At 36.5% G+C, this 15,901-nt stretch overlaps 1 protein-coding gene across 1 annotated transcript in view; it reads right to left on the minus strand.

Annotated features, from left to right (window-relative positions):
• Sox100B overlaps positions 1-15,901 on the minus strand; it is a 54,991-nt gene that overhangs the window by 8,779 nt on the left and 30,311 nt on the right. The window contains exon 2 of the mRNA XM_067767393.1: positions 6,580-6,726. Coding sequence (XP_067623494.1) covers positions 6,580-6,726 — 147 coding nt within the window. The remainder of the gene's footprint in view (positions 1-6,579; positions 6,727-15,901) is intronic.

The raw sequence follows: 15,901 nt of genomic DNA on the forward strand, positions 1-15,901 counted from the left end.
GTATTATTGCGCAGACTTGTAACATTATTAAGCACACAAAACAAACAACAACAGCATTTCAAGTGTACAGATGGGTATGTAATGTTCGGTTTCACCCGAACTTAGGCTTCCTTACTTGTTTTATATGCCTAAGTTTAAAAAAAAAAAATGCTCTACTTTCCAATTTAGTAAATTTCTTTTCATATATGCTAAATCCTTAACTTATTTAACAATTTACTATATGTATAATTTTCTACTGTTATGTATATAATACTCAGCTGATGATTTTTATTCTGTAGCTGAGCAGTTTTAGATCTCGACGCTTAACAAACCTCCGCCTATCAACAACTCGGCAAAAACAAAAACAAATCCGTGCGTCATGCGGATGCGCCCCTCGTGTCGGTTGGGCGGGCTTTGGAGGGTATTAATCCGTTGGGTTTATTATTATTATTATTATTATCATTGCACTCCATACAATAATTTTAAATTAAACATTTTTAATTTATGTGTGCAAACACAATCAGCGAAACAAATCTTTCCAATATTCACAGAGAAATTAAAATTCAATGAATCATCACAAGAGAAGCCAACTAAAAGCAAAATTAATTGTTTTTTATTTGCAGTGCAGACGCAGAACTTTGCTATGTATTTGTTCGCTCGAAGCTGATGATCCAACTACCGCAGGAAATTTGACTAGCTCAGATCTAGCGTTGAGCCATATCATTTCACGATAGTACTATTTTCCGCTTAGTACACGGCGACCTGATCGGCGTTGGCCATTGTCAACAATGCATTACGTCGGTATTCGTTTGCAACTGATTATGGAAGGAATATATGTAGTTCTAAGATAGTGTCGCTAAAACTAGTACTCAACCATTCAAATCAAATTTAATAAGCTATCAAACTGCGTACTCAAAAAAAATTCTAAAAATCTCTAACAAAAAGTTTAAAAGTTTTAGTATTAAATTTTTCTAACTGTTTGAATTGCTGGCAATTTGCTTTCAGTACTGAAGCATTATACAAAATACCCAAAGGCATTGTCAATAAGACCAATATGATATCAAATAGAAAATAGAAAAGACCAGCTGATTTCGAAGGATACTATCGTGGTCTCATCCTCCGTGATAAAGATAGCCGACCGTATGCGCCACCATATTGAACATCCTGTCAAAATGCCAAGCAAAAGCTATCTTGAGCACCCTGTCAGTTAGTTTGAGAGATAAGATATGACACTTGGCTTGTACAGCAGTTGTGTATACTGTCTTAAAATAAATGTGTGTTATTTAAGTGACCACCACTGTATATTGCTAAAAAAGCAAAATGTAATCGAACGTAAAACAACCAACAATTGAAACTTTAGCTTCGCGAAAAGCTTCATCCATTGCCTTCTTATATCTGAATGAGGCGAACCACAATGGCGGATTGAAAACTTCCTCGCTGCTACTATTCAAGTTCAAGGTAGGGGTTTCTCTCTCCTTTCTATTTTTTCCTGTTTTCTATTGTCTAAAATTTTTTGATTTATTTCAGTGCTTCCTCATTCTCTAACTTTCAACGCTTTATAGCTGTATTTATTTTGCTTGAAGGCTAAAGTGCATTTGGTTGTAATTGGATTTGATTTTTCGTTTAAAGTTTAATTAAAAATTTTTAGTTTAATTTGTGATTGATACACTAAATTACGAAAATGAAATTTGTTATGAATTTTTTCAACATAATTTCTTCAGAAAAATTCAATTCGATGTCAAATTTATAGAAGCCATAAGAGCCTTTTCGAATTTCAGTGTTTGCTATGTGCTTCGTTGGGCGTTCGTGGCCATTTCGGCGTATAATTCGCTGTAATTTCGGAATGGTTTTAGGAACCATTCGAGGTAATTTAAGGGGTGATATGGTTTATGATTATTTACAACTTATTTCCGAATGGTCTTAGGGGTATTTCGGGACCATTTCGTGGTAATTTAAGCCTGATTTTTGATACTGTTTCAAGATTCTACCAGGGTGTTTTCGGGATTATTTGAAGTTCATTTTTATTCACTTCAGCCCCATTTTACGACTAATGTGACCCCTAAATAGTTCCCAAATCCTGGGAAAATTACCCCAAGAGAGCCCCTTAATGACCCGGAAAGCATCTCGAAGCAAACCTCAATATCATCTCAAAACTAACCTAGTTATACCCCGAAATTTTTCCAAAACGAACACGAAGTTATCCAGAATAAACCTTAAATAAACTCAAAATGTCCCCGAAATTACCCGAAATTATTCCACAAAATCAACACGAAATTATCCAAACTGACACCGAAACTACAATGGAAGGAGCCAGAAATAGTTACCAAAATGATCTTCAAATAATCCGTGAGGGACCTCTAAATGGCGCCAAATAGTCCAGAATCCTAAAATGTCTCGAAGACCATACCTATATGGCCCCGAAATGACCACGAAATGTCCCCGAAATAATATCTGACAACAATCCAAAATAACGCTTCAATGATCCCGAATGGTCTCTAACATCATCCCGAAATCACAGCGAAATATCCACATTAACCGTACGGAAGTAACACCGAAACTATTCCGTAATGGCCACGAACTCCCGATAAAGCACGGCACAGAGTAGTGGCAAAGCTATCAAATCTAGAAGGAGCAAGTATTATAGGTCCTAGAAAGCTTCTAGTATTTTCGAAGAGAAAGGAGGTGTTTCATATCATAGGTCCTGGCTTCTGTTAGCGTTTTTCAGTTTGGTCGTTCAGCAAACTTCTGGAAACACTATTAATTAATTCAGTCTATGTGAGGTTCTTACGGATCACCAAGTTCAACCTAACCTAACCTAGTGGAGCACATAGCTATGAATTTTTTTTTCACTCGCTCCACTTCTGCTATTTGCTCCGTTCTAAAAGACGACGTAGCTTACTTTTTTATGCTGCAGCTCTGCTCTATGCCTTTTTTCGTGTTCAGTGAATTTGAGAATTTTCGGTCTGCTAACGGATATAAAAAATGTTACATGGCAGGCAAAGAACTATTGGAACTTTTCGTTGAAAGCATATTTACTTTATGTGTGGCCAATATTTGATGTAATTCTTATGCCAGGTCCCAAATTGGACCAGGCCTAAGTTAGGAGGGGGGACTTTAGAGGAGAAATCTTGCACAAAATATCTAGGAATCATCCTAGACAGTAAGCTGTCATGGAAGCTCAACGTAGAGGAGAGGGTCAAGAAGGCCTCAACGGCACTCTATACATGTAAAAGAATGCTGGGGTGTACGTGGGGCGTATCGCCCTCAATTTCTCATTGGGTTTTTACAGCGATTGTAAGCCCTATTCTATACTATGGAGTTCTTGTTTGGTGGAAAGCCACACAAAAAACAACATACCTCAAAATATTAGGGGGTATGCAGACTATCGATGCTTAGCATTACGGGAGCCCTGAAAACAACCCCGACGGCTGCACTGTATGCCATTCTGCACATTCCACCTGTAGACCTGGTAGCAAAGAACAAAGCGTTAACGACTGCAACCAGGGTCGGTGCTTTGGGGCAGCTTGAGCGCCGACCATATGGCCATAGTAGTATAGCGTCATCAATCACAAGACGAACAGACTACCTGATTCCCTATCTGCACTTCGAGAGAGATCTTAAGACCACAATAGAGGTGGACGGTTGGCGCAAGGGTGCGCAAATGGCGGACGAGGCCATACATGTGTACACAGATGGTTCCAAAGTAGTGGAAGGAGTAAGGTCTGCGGTATAGTGCGCTGATCCGGAAATAAGCAGATCCTGCAGGCTGCCGGATTACTGTACCGTTTTCCAAGCGGAAATATTAGCCGTAACTAAAGCAGTAGAAACCCTGGAAGAGAATATCTTAAGCTGCAACCGTTTTAACTTTTATATTGACAGTCAAGCAGCATTAAAGCAATAATCTCGCATAGCACAGCATCTAAATGCATGTTAGAGTGTAAGCAGTCTCTGGAGAGAATCGGTGCAGGGAGAAGCATACATCTATATTGGGTCCCAGGGCATATGGGAATAGATGGGAATTAAAAAGCGGACGAACTAGCTAAAAAGGGCGCATCCCTTGAAGCTTGCTCCGTAGACGTTCCAATTAGATTTGGCGAATTAAGCGAAGGCGAGAGGTGCACATGATGGACCAAACGGAAAAGGCGTGGGTTCAAGCGCGGAGCTGTAAAGTGTCGAAAATTATGTGTAGGTCTTACAACCTTAGAGTAACACAGTTGCTTCTATCATTAAAAAGAGAGGACTGTAGACTCATGATGGGTATTCTGACTGGACACTACCTTTTGGCGTCACATGCCTTTAAATTAGGCTTGGTGAGTGATAGCAGATGTAGGAAGTGCGGGCTGGAAGAGGAAACGATCGAGTACGTTCTGTGCTCGTGCCCTGCACTTGCCAGGCTAAGACTCCAGCTATTAGGAGGGATACAGCTGTCAGATCTAGAAGCAGCAAGGGGCTTAAGTCGTAGGAAGCTTCTCGTGTTTGCCAAGAGGACGGAGTTATTTTATAATATAGGTCCTGGTGTTGATAGGGTTTTTCAGTTTGGTCGTTAAAACAAACTTCTGGTAATACTACGGACCCAGTCAGTCTATCTGAGGTCCTCATGGACCGGCCAGTTCAACCAAACCCAACCTATGCCAGATTGGTTTGTTACCTCCTACACTATCAAACTGCATAAAAAATGTATTTTTGGAAAAAATGGAACTTAACAGGCTTGCACTCTCAAGCCGACTATATAACCCAATTGTAAATGTATGCATGAAACATCGATATTTGAGGCATGAAGTATAAATGCATGTTTAATTCTTTTTAACACGTGTAGTTTCTCAGGGCACATACACACTCTATTACACCCTTTGTATTAATTTTGTATGCATATGGTTGTATTTATGCCGAATGCATACAAAACAACTACAAAACATATATACTTTCATAAGTATGTTTCTTACCTATGTAAGAAAGCGCTAATCCCTGCATTGATGAATAGTATTCTACAATTTAATTACAATAACAATAACATTAATATGATGAACGATGGGGCAACTTGAAGCCATCAACTCGGATTATATAGACCATTAATGCACGCACAATTCTTACCGGTTTAGTCAAACCCCACCATCCTGAAAATTGTCCTCACTACAGTTCAATGGCGGTAAAGCAGGCGCCAAACGGTTGGCGGTCGTAATAAATCATCGATATTATACAAGTTTATTTCTCCAAATTGTCCAATCCCTTATTAGTTACGAATAAATTTTTCAAGACAATGAAGAAAATTCAAAAAGTCCTAAATTATATACGGGCAGACAAAATTCAGAAAAGTGTATTTTTACAGAGAAACGATCATTGATACAACATGCATATTTCATTCAAGCATAACTTCCCACTCGGGTTCCAATGGACTGTTCATACTTTTTGACAAATACTTACTTTTTATATAAATAAATATGTTTAGAATTCCAAAAATATGAATCTTATATACTTTTTCATACACTTAGCATACATACCTCGTGTATGCATAAAATTTATTCCAACTGGATATATGTGTCTTAAAATTTAAGTGTGAATTAAATGTGATAAAATTGTCTTAATCTCAATCCTTTAATCTCGAGATGATATTTAGGTTAGGTTGAACTGGCCGTTCAGTATGTCCATAGTGTTACAAGAATTTGGTTGACGACCAAATGGAAGAACCCCTATCAGGTGTCAGGGCATATGTTTTAGAATAACTCTATTCTCTTGGCTAATACTAGCAGTTTTCTAGGACCCAGCTTAATTGCTGCCTTGATATCTGTCAACTCTGCTGCCCTTATAGCTTGAGCCTTGACCTGTCGAGCGCAGGACACGAACACAGAACATGCATAATCGTGGATTGACTATCAATATATATATATATATATATTGATGCGACTGCAGCTTAAGCACGCTTCCTCCTGTATTTCTGCTGCTTTCTTCACTGCTATAATTTCCGTCTGCAGTAATCTGGCAGCCTGTAGGATCTACTTATTTCTGGGTGTACACAGTAAACGGCAGACAACCCCTTTCATTAATTCTGTACCCTTCGTATACACGTGTATAATATGTTCTGCCATTTCTGCACCCCGGCACCAACCCTCCGTCTCAATTGTGGCCCCAATATCTCTTTTGAAGCTCAGGCACAGGACAATATATTTCGTTTGCCCGATATTAGATGGCGCTATACTGTTGTGGTAATAAGGCCTGCACTCAAACTGCCCCGAGGAATTAAGCCTTGTTGCAGTTATTAACGCGATGTTTTTTGCCGTTAGGTCTGCAGGCGGGATGTGTAGAATGGCATGCAATGCTGCTGTCGGGTGGTTTTTAAGCTCCCGTTTTGCTAATCATTGTTTCTTTGCATACACTCACAAGTTTTTTGGTACACGTACTTTTTTGTGTGGCTGTCCACCAAACAAGAACCCTATAGTAAAGTATGGGTTTGACAATTGTCGTAAATACCCAATGAGAGAGTTTGAGTGATAGGCCCCACGTGCATCCTAGCATCCTCGTGCATGCATACCATGCCGCGGAGGCTTTCTTCGCTCTCTCTTCCACATGGAGTTTCCACGACAACTTATTATCTATGATACTTACTTCCATAATTTTCCCAATGATTTACTCAGTTCCGAATTTTGTAAATGTGGATATTGCTTGGACATAACTCGACGTGCTGCTTGGGCCCATACCATAAATGCGTTCATAGGACGTTTTATGTGATCCTTTTTTCGATCTGAAGGAACTCTGTAGCCAAAACAGAAAATAGTAAGTTAATAAATCATAGTTATTTAATTTTTTTTATTACTTTAAACTAACTGAGTTCAAACCAAAGGTTGAAAAAGTATCTAAGTTTTTTTGCAAAGGGAGATTTTTCATCAAGTACTCTAACAAAAGAAGTCTAACTCTTCGGTTAGTAGTCACTCAAGCGCATAATTTTTGTGATACAATCAAAATTAAAATCCCAAACACGCACTCTACAAAATAACTTATTGAAATTTTGCAAATGTTTTAAAATAAATATAAAAGCATATCTTAATAGCCCATTATCTTTATTGCGAGCTTTAAATGGAATCCAAGACAGATATATAAAGTTTGTTTTCTTTCAATTTTGTGCTTACGACTTTCGCTTTTGTTACAGCAGCTTTTGCACTCCCACTTGATATTAAGTAATTTTTTGCTGAGTGAAATGTGAAAGCAATGAAAACAATAAACGCCAAGTGTCAACAATAACGAAAATAAAAATTTCGCATACTTCTTTCTTTTTCATTTAATATACTGTAACGAATTTAGTGCAATTCCGCTTATTTGCAACCTTCTACTAACGTTCGTATCGCTACACTGTTGAATAAATAACTCCAATATTCAATAATGCAAAAATGGTCTTTATTAGACTACAATAACACTACCACACAACCAATAGCGTAATAAATCAAACTGATTGCCCATTCCTCAGCTGGTGCTGCTTTTATACTCTTCGGTTTCCTCGTCGGGATACCTCTAGGCGTTTCTCCTTCTAAAATTTACTACTTGTTTACGAGCTACAAACTCTCACCAGCTATAAAACCCAGATGCACGTTTATAGCTTCTCATATGCGCGTGTATATGTGAGTGATACTTCGACCGATGATTACATACTTTTGTGAGCATCTCAGATATATGCATGTATTTGTGCATATCTCTCCGCTTCTTGTATGTACATATGTGTAGACATAATGATTGATTTGTTTATGTAGATACAAGTGACTGCTTAGTATCGGCTTAGAGATGATAGTATGGCTTAGTGTTGCTAATATTCGTCACAATACATAAGATTCAATTGTTCAAAAGAAAAATATGTGGATTTTATTTACAAGGAATTTTGGCTTTACGTTTCTTGTACTTGCAAATAATATCGTTACCCTCATTCCAGAAACATTAGCGCGTAAAAATCAAAATGTTTCGAAATTCAATTTCAAAATTTCAACTATTTCGAAAAATCCATACGTTTTGTCACATTTCCTTTATTTTTTTTTGTAAAAATGCTACCTTTTATGCCTGGTATGCAGGCCTCTAGTTTTTCGTTTTATTTATTTATTTATTTATTTATTTATTCATATTATAGTCTAGGACAATCAGAACCTCCTTACAGACTATTGACTAATATATAGCTTAACTAATAAATATAAAATATTCAAATAATTTCATTCAATAGCAGTTTAAACCTAAATTTATTTAATGCAAAATCAATATCTATAGAATACAGCAAATTAAACTCCCTCATTGCCCTAGCAATTGGAGAGTTGGAAGCATAAGTCGTTCTAAATCTATCTAACCAGAAAAAATCGTGACATCGAAGGGTTCGCGATGGTACATTGAACCGTATACGTTCTAAAAGATAGGGCGAGTCAACCGTCCCATTGATGATATCATATAAAAATGTCAATGAAAGCATTGATCTTCTACTCACTAAAGATTTAAGGTTAATTAAAAGACACCTAGAACTGTATGTTGGAACAGGGTCCTGAAAACGCAAAGACCGGAGGGCAAATCGCAAAAATATTTTTTGAATACGCTCAAGTCGGTCTATATGGCAGGCATGGTACGGCCTCCAAATGAAAACAGCATATTCTAGTTTAGACCGCACTAGGGTTGTAAATAAAAGTTTTAAAGTATAAGGATCACTAAAATCCATACTGAAACGGCGAATGAACGCGAGTGTGGAATAAGACTTCGCAATGACATAATTAATCTGACTGTGGAATAGAAACTTCGCATCAAAGACTACACCAAGATCTGATATTTCATCAACAACCCTCAGCGTAGAGTCCCCAATATGATAAGAAAGAGGAAGAAAATTTCGAGTTTTAGCAAAGGTAATACTAAAACATTTACTTATATTTAAAAGCAGACGATTCCGTTTACACCAGTCCATTACGTTATCAAGATCAGCTTGGAGCATAGTGGACTCAGATTGAGTCGTGATTGATGCAAAAATTTTCAAGTCATCAGCAAACAATAAGAATTCAGCATAACTGAAACAATGACGTATGTCATTAATAAAGATAACAAATAATAAGGGACCCAACACACTCCCTTGGGGTACACCAGAATTGGCAGTAAACGACCGCGAAGAAATACCATCTACCACAACAACACAGCTACGATCTGCCAAGTAAGATCTCACCCAAGATATTATGTTATTAATCAAAGTCTTAAATTTTGGCAAGAGGTAACTACTGAACGCAGCTGTTCAAAAACAATTAACTCATCTGCTACTGAAATATTTAAGAATTAAGTTTTAAAATGTGTTCAATTCGCACAGCATTGCTCCGACCGAATGAAAATTCAACGCTGTAGCCTCAAAAAATTTAATTGTGTGAGTCGTAAATCAACTTCCCTTTCGTTATTCGGCTAATGAATTGGTTTGTCGTACGTGTTGTTGATTTCACCATGCATTTAGCGCGTTAAACTTATTCAATTAGGTACAAGCTAAATAAGAAAATTAAAAAGCCCATTTAAGTCTACCAAATATAAATGGTGAAATATTTTAATAGAGGCGAGATTTTACACCAAGTTATACATTGAAAGGGTAAGTGTACCATATTTCTGGTAGTCTGTTTCTTCTACAGCCCAATTAATCAACATTTTTGCAGATTTTTTTATTGCTAATTTTAAAGATAGCATTCTGTTTAATAAAATTTCTTGAAATTCAACCCCATGAGACAGTAATGCCGATCCTCCGCTTTCCACACACGGCCTGAAAGCACGGATCTAATATCTCCTTGTAAATTAGTTCCTTTTTGCAGGGTTGATAGCCAATTCACATGGATTTTTCCACATATTCTTTGTGTATAGAAGGTCCTGTCGAACAATGTGCAGGTTAACCATAAAAATATCCTTTTCTAGGTTATAAGCATAAGTAGCAACTTGGCAGCCACTGGTTTCGAGATTTGTGTGCATTTAACGTTTATAACACTGGATATATATCCGTTATGTCACGGTACTGACACCTGCTGCTACTACCCCGATCAGCTAAAGCAGACGAAACATATCAAACCCTTACAATGTGCCTTCACACACTCTTCTTCCGGTTGTGGCTGCACTCCAGTTGAATGAATTAATGTAAAGCGCGATAACTTCCGAAGAGATTTTAGACCATGCTTCTTTTCCAATTCATGTCGTGTGCTTTTTAAATTTATCCTACAAATTGGCAGGACTGGACATACAAGTTTTATTCCGACTCCGAGCGGCGTCTGCAAAGTAGATGAGTTTTCACTGAGAAGCTTTTAATGGCACTCGGAGTGCTTACCAAATCGACTGCACCCCACTTAACGACATAAAACATCCACGAAAAATATCCAATGGGAACGTAAGAGTTTTTTGTCTGAACCCGTAATACTGTTTTCACACAGAAACTTAATGATCTCATTTCACCTTCTAATGAAATCGTAAATTTTTTGCTTTCACACAGAAGTAACTGCTCGATTAGTATGAAGGATGAAATGTCAAGCGAATAAAATGACAATGCTATATGACAGACAATCATGGCGGAACGATGCAAGGTGGCAGCATGGTGACATACCTACATACATAAGTAAGAATTCCATGTACTTTGTTTTTGTAAATTCGATGGACAAATGTCAAAATCGTACTGCGCCGGAAGTTGATGTATCAAATCAAATAAAAAAAGGTTATAATCAGCTGTTCGATGCGGCCACCTTGTATCGTTCCGCCATGCAGACAATGACATTTACTTTGACAAATGACATTTTTAAGCACTGAGCACACCAAAAACTAAGAAACTGAACGCTCCCAACAGAGTTACATTGTGCTTTTGACTTCATTAGGCATTCGATTAGCTACCAATGAAATAATTATAGATTCGAATTTTGTAGGGAAGATTGAGCTCAATAAGCGTCTTAATGTAGAAAACTGCCTTTATTATTCAATAAGCCGTCTGTGTGAAAACAGTATAACTTGTGTTGGCCAATTATCAATGAGCAAATTTTTTATAACAAGTGCCCTTCAAAAGTCAATATTTTAATACAATACATTCATACATAAATGCTAAGTATCATTAAATTACAACCAAACTGATTCCTTAAAAGTATCTGACACCTTCTTAGTTCATTATCAACAAGTAAATATGTATGTTGGCAACCGCACATTACACTTCCTGTTTATTTGCCATTCTGTCTGTTGCACATCATTGCCGTAGAAGTATTACACAATGCAAAAACAAAATACAGAGCATTTCTATCGTAGTTTATAATCATTCACACTTATCTGTGCTATAAGCAAAGAAGTGGGCGAACAATGGAATTTGTCGGAAAAGGAATACAACTAATGGCAAATATCTACTAAGATTGAAGCAACATGAAGGAAAAGTGCTATAAAATCAATACTCAATTCAGCCCGAGCACATTAAGGAATGGTAACATTTTAGCAAGACTGTTGCATACCAAACAGCTAGACAGAAAGGATTTCTTGGTAAGTATGTATTTATGGTTTTTTGTGGATGACTTAAATTTTTATTGGTTTCTGTGGAATAATCAAAAAGGTTTATTGAATGACTTTAAAAAAAATTACAGTAAAGCAAAATAAAATAGTTCTGAATGTTAAGCTAATAAAAATGCATTAAATTTCTTTCCATACATAAACTCTTAGCTCCGGGAAAGGTATTTGAAACACCCTTAATTTTCTCAAAATATAGATGAGCTATTACCGTGACTATGGTTATCGGCTTATGGTTCAATTTTTTTCACTGTTTATAAAAATCAAAGTCCACTGTAAAGAAATAATTACTAACCAGATAAGTTGAAAGGGAGCTGACCTAAGTACGCCATATGTGTGCGATATAATTAAGACAGCTTTTGAAAGATTTCCTGTAAATTTCAATTGCCTTCTTATAACTTTCCTTCTAACAACTACTTCTGTTGAGTTTTCTTTACTCTTAGGGCGCAATTTGATCGAAATTGAACCCCTCCAACCATTGTAATAAGTTATAGTCCCAGGCCCATTTCCAAATCTACACCTTTTCCAACTGATTTTGAGAAAAGGGCAAATGTATCTGAGAAACAGGGAAAATGAAATTGGGAGAAGGGGAGATGTCGTTGAAAAATTGGTAAATGAAATTGCTAAGGGGGAAAATGCTTTTGAGAAATGGGCAAATGTGTTTGAGAAAAGCATTTTATTTTATTCGTTCAAAAATTCATTTACCCATTTCTTAATTAGATTTTTCCATTCCTCAAATAACATTGGCCCTTTTATCAAATACATTTGCCCTTCTCTCAAATACAGTTGGAAAAGTTGTAAACTGACCTATACCACTTCGGACACCTTCAAAAGGAAGAATATGATCATCTCAGTTTAGGTTGAATTGGTCGGTCAATAAAGACCTCACAACGACTGAATGAGCATGTTAGTACTGCTATAACTTTACGTCTGTGCAGTCTGGTCAACACGGGTGGCACATTGGCTCAGGACAGGAATAAACGAAATTTCATTGAAACCACTTTGGCATGATTCGCTGAAGAGCTCACTTAGGATTGCAGCTTCGGTGCACCAAAAGGTGCGACTTCGAAGCGACCATTTGTGTAAGGTCATTGAAAATGAATGATTGTGCGACGCACCAATGGACGGTGGTCAAGGATATGTATAACCAGCCCGCAAAACTCTGCTATTTAATAATGTAAGCAAACAGACCATCACCTTGGTGGGCATACGGGTGTAAACAGCAGCCACTACGATAGTATTGAAGGGTCTATACCAAATGAGAAGAAACAGACTATCGCTGTGGGAGCTACTTCTGGTTCACTGTCCATATACTCTACACGGCAGGCTTCGAAAAACGACAATGAGAAATGAGGTGGGGTTAAAATCCCAAACACAAAAGTCACACACACGCCAATCACACCGATCACCTTTGCTATCCTCCGCCTCCTCTGTCTTAACACATCCAAACTACAAACAACACAACTACTTTTACAAGCCAGGAAGCGAGCTCTGCGCTGGACTCGGAACACGTCAAACGTTGCAAGGCCTCGAGGCAAACAGAAAAACAAAACTGCGGAACGAACAAAATAAGAAACGTAAAAGGAGAAAAAAAAGTTAATGTGAAGATGTTGAAATATTGTAAGTGAAGAAAGAAACTGGAACTAAAACCGAACGAAATCCTTTACCGTAACAGGGCAGAAGCCAGGACCTAAACTGGGAACGGAATCTATGCGAAACCGAAAAGGGAACTGGAAAAATACCAGCAGCTACACCCAAACCAGAATCGAATACTTTGCCTACACTGGAACTGGAACCAAATCGGTACTTATACCATGACCGAGTGCCGAGCAAAAACTGGAATCTAAACCGTAACCAGAACTGAATAAGAAACCGAAACTACAACCAAATTTGGACCCAGTCTCTTACGGAAACTGAAGTCGCGATTGAAATCGAAATCTAAACGAAACCAGAACCAAAACCATAGACAAAACCGAAACTGTAATTTGGTCCAAACCTGCATAGCGCCTGAGCCGATCTGGAGTTGTAAATAAAAAGACAAATTAAAAGTCAAACTAAAGTCAGATTTAAAATCGAACGCCGTTTTTGGTAGAATGGTCCGAAAATTAGGTATTTATACCGTAACATCAGCCAATGAGGAGATAATAATATTTAAGAGGATGTTCAGCACAACGCAGAGCTTCATAGCTTTACAGGTTCCCCAACCCAATTGGCAAAGGACCATCAACATCGATAACACTATCCAAAACTTTCGGGAAGTGTCTTTATTCCTACAAGAAGTAGGAGAGGAAGGATAGACTGCTTTCCAGCTATAAATCGAAGGGAAAACGCTGAATAAAAAGATTAAATATTTTCACCAATTTATGCATAAGCGAAATAATGAAAAAAATCACACCTTCATTCTTCTGCACTTTCACAAAATTATTGCCTCAAACTGGCAACATCCGTTCGCAAACCCTTGCATTCTTTCATAAGCATTAAGAAAATTCAAAGTCACTATGAAGTGTTCGTTTCCCTTTGATATTAATGAAAAATGCAGCTTAAGTAAATGCCATGACAGGGTCAAAATCTTATTTCCCCCATCTTAAGGGAACAAAACAAACATAAAGAGGGCATCAAGCAAAATCAATGTTAAGTGGCAAAAGCAAGTGTCAGTTAATCGAAGCAAAGCACTAAAGTGGTAATAATGTGCCAGTCAAGAGTAATACAAAATAGTTTTGCAAAAAATGCTGAGGGTTAATTTTTGCAGAGTACAAACAAAAACTAACGACTTGATTGCATGCTTCAAGATTTTTTTAAGAAAAACAATTATGGCGCTTCCAATGATTTGCTATTAATATTTCGTTTAAGGAAATTAAAAAAAAATCTGTAATTTCCTTTTGTCATAATATTGTTGTTGATTCTAATTACATCATACAAGTACTTAAGCATGATTTGTTTACGTAAGCATGAATTCACACCAAAAATTGTGTGAGCGATTATAAGTAATGCGGAATTAAGCGGCAATTCTACAAAGACTGAGAAACTTTTAGGATTAAACAAAGGCACATATTGGAATATGGGTGTGGTAGCGTTTACATTTCGAGCTAGAAAATTCTAAACTTGTATACGTCGTAAATCCATTTGCATTGAATATTGTAACGAATATTAGGAATTATTGATTATTCTGCACCTTCTTTACTCGTTCGAATCACTGCCGAATAAATAATCAAATATTCAATAAAGTAAAATATTCTTTTTTCACAACACTAATATGGTAGTAGTACTTCACAATTAAATTAGTCTCCTACTTCGCTTACAACTTTTAAAGCAAACTGTTTGACCATTAGTTAGAATGCGCTGCTTTCATACTCTCAGTTCGCCTCATTCGCCTATTTCCCCAGGATAAAGACTTTTCTCCAACAGACGTCTCGAATAGTTGCTTATTTGTTTCTCATTTCTGTAAAACATATTGGCTTTGGCTACATACATGTATGCCTGTAGCTGATGTAAGGCCATATGCGCTATTTGTTACTGTGTATATGTGTGTGAAATATTCTCTTCGCTATCACCTGCTGTTTACATGTGTGTGAAAAATTCCCTGCTTGTTTTGCTGGTGTTTGCAGCATTTATTTACTAGCAGCATTGTGACGTTTCGAAACTGCTAATATTCGTCACAATATTATATTAAACTGTGTATCATAGACCGGGTGACAATTACCAAACTTAATTGATCACCACATCATCTTATTTAAAAGCTATATTTAAAAGGTTGTACCATAAAAAAAAACTTTTACATTTTTCTGGTGTAAAAGTAAGTGCGAATCATTTGTAATTTGTGTAAAAGTTATTAAATCTAAGAAAATGGAGTTTTTTGAATCCAAGTACAAAACTGGGTTCCGTAAAATAAAGTATGTTGAACACTTTTTCTATATTTTGGGTTCGTTTCAGCGCAAAATCGGATTAAGAAGATGTCTGCTAAAAAAGTCTTTGAAATAAAAAGATTTTATTCATCTTAAGAAAAGGAAAGGAAACCCGAACTGGGAAACCCGAAAAAAAATTGTTTCAACTCAATGTATAATGCATCCTGTGGAGTCTCTTTATAATAAAACAAAATAAAATTAAATTAAATAAACTAAAATAAAATTAATTGCAATTAAATAAAAGAAAGTAAAATATACTAAAACAAAATAAAATTGAACAAAATAAAATAAAAAAATAATATAGTTCAATAAAACAGAATAACATTAAATAAACTAGAATTAAATAAAAAAATACAATAAAATAAAATAAAATAAACAAAATAAAATTCATTTGCACTAATCAGAGGTTAGATCGTACTAGCCTATGGAAAAAGAAAATTCCTCTAAAAATACATATATAAAAATAAAATTTATTTAAATAAAATATAAGAAAACAAAATATAATAAAAAATTAAATAAAGTTC

This window comes from Eurosta solidaginis, chromosome 1, assembly GCF_040869045.1.
Source record: "Eurosta solidaginis isolate ZX-2024a chromosome 1, ASM4086904v1, whole genome shotgun sequence".
Lineage (NCBI taxonomy): Eukaryota > Metazoa > Arthropoda > Insecta > Diptera > Tephritidae > Eurosta > Eurosta solidaginis.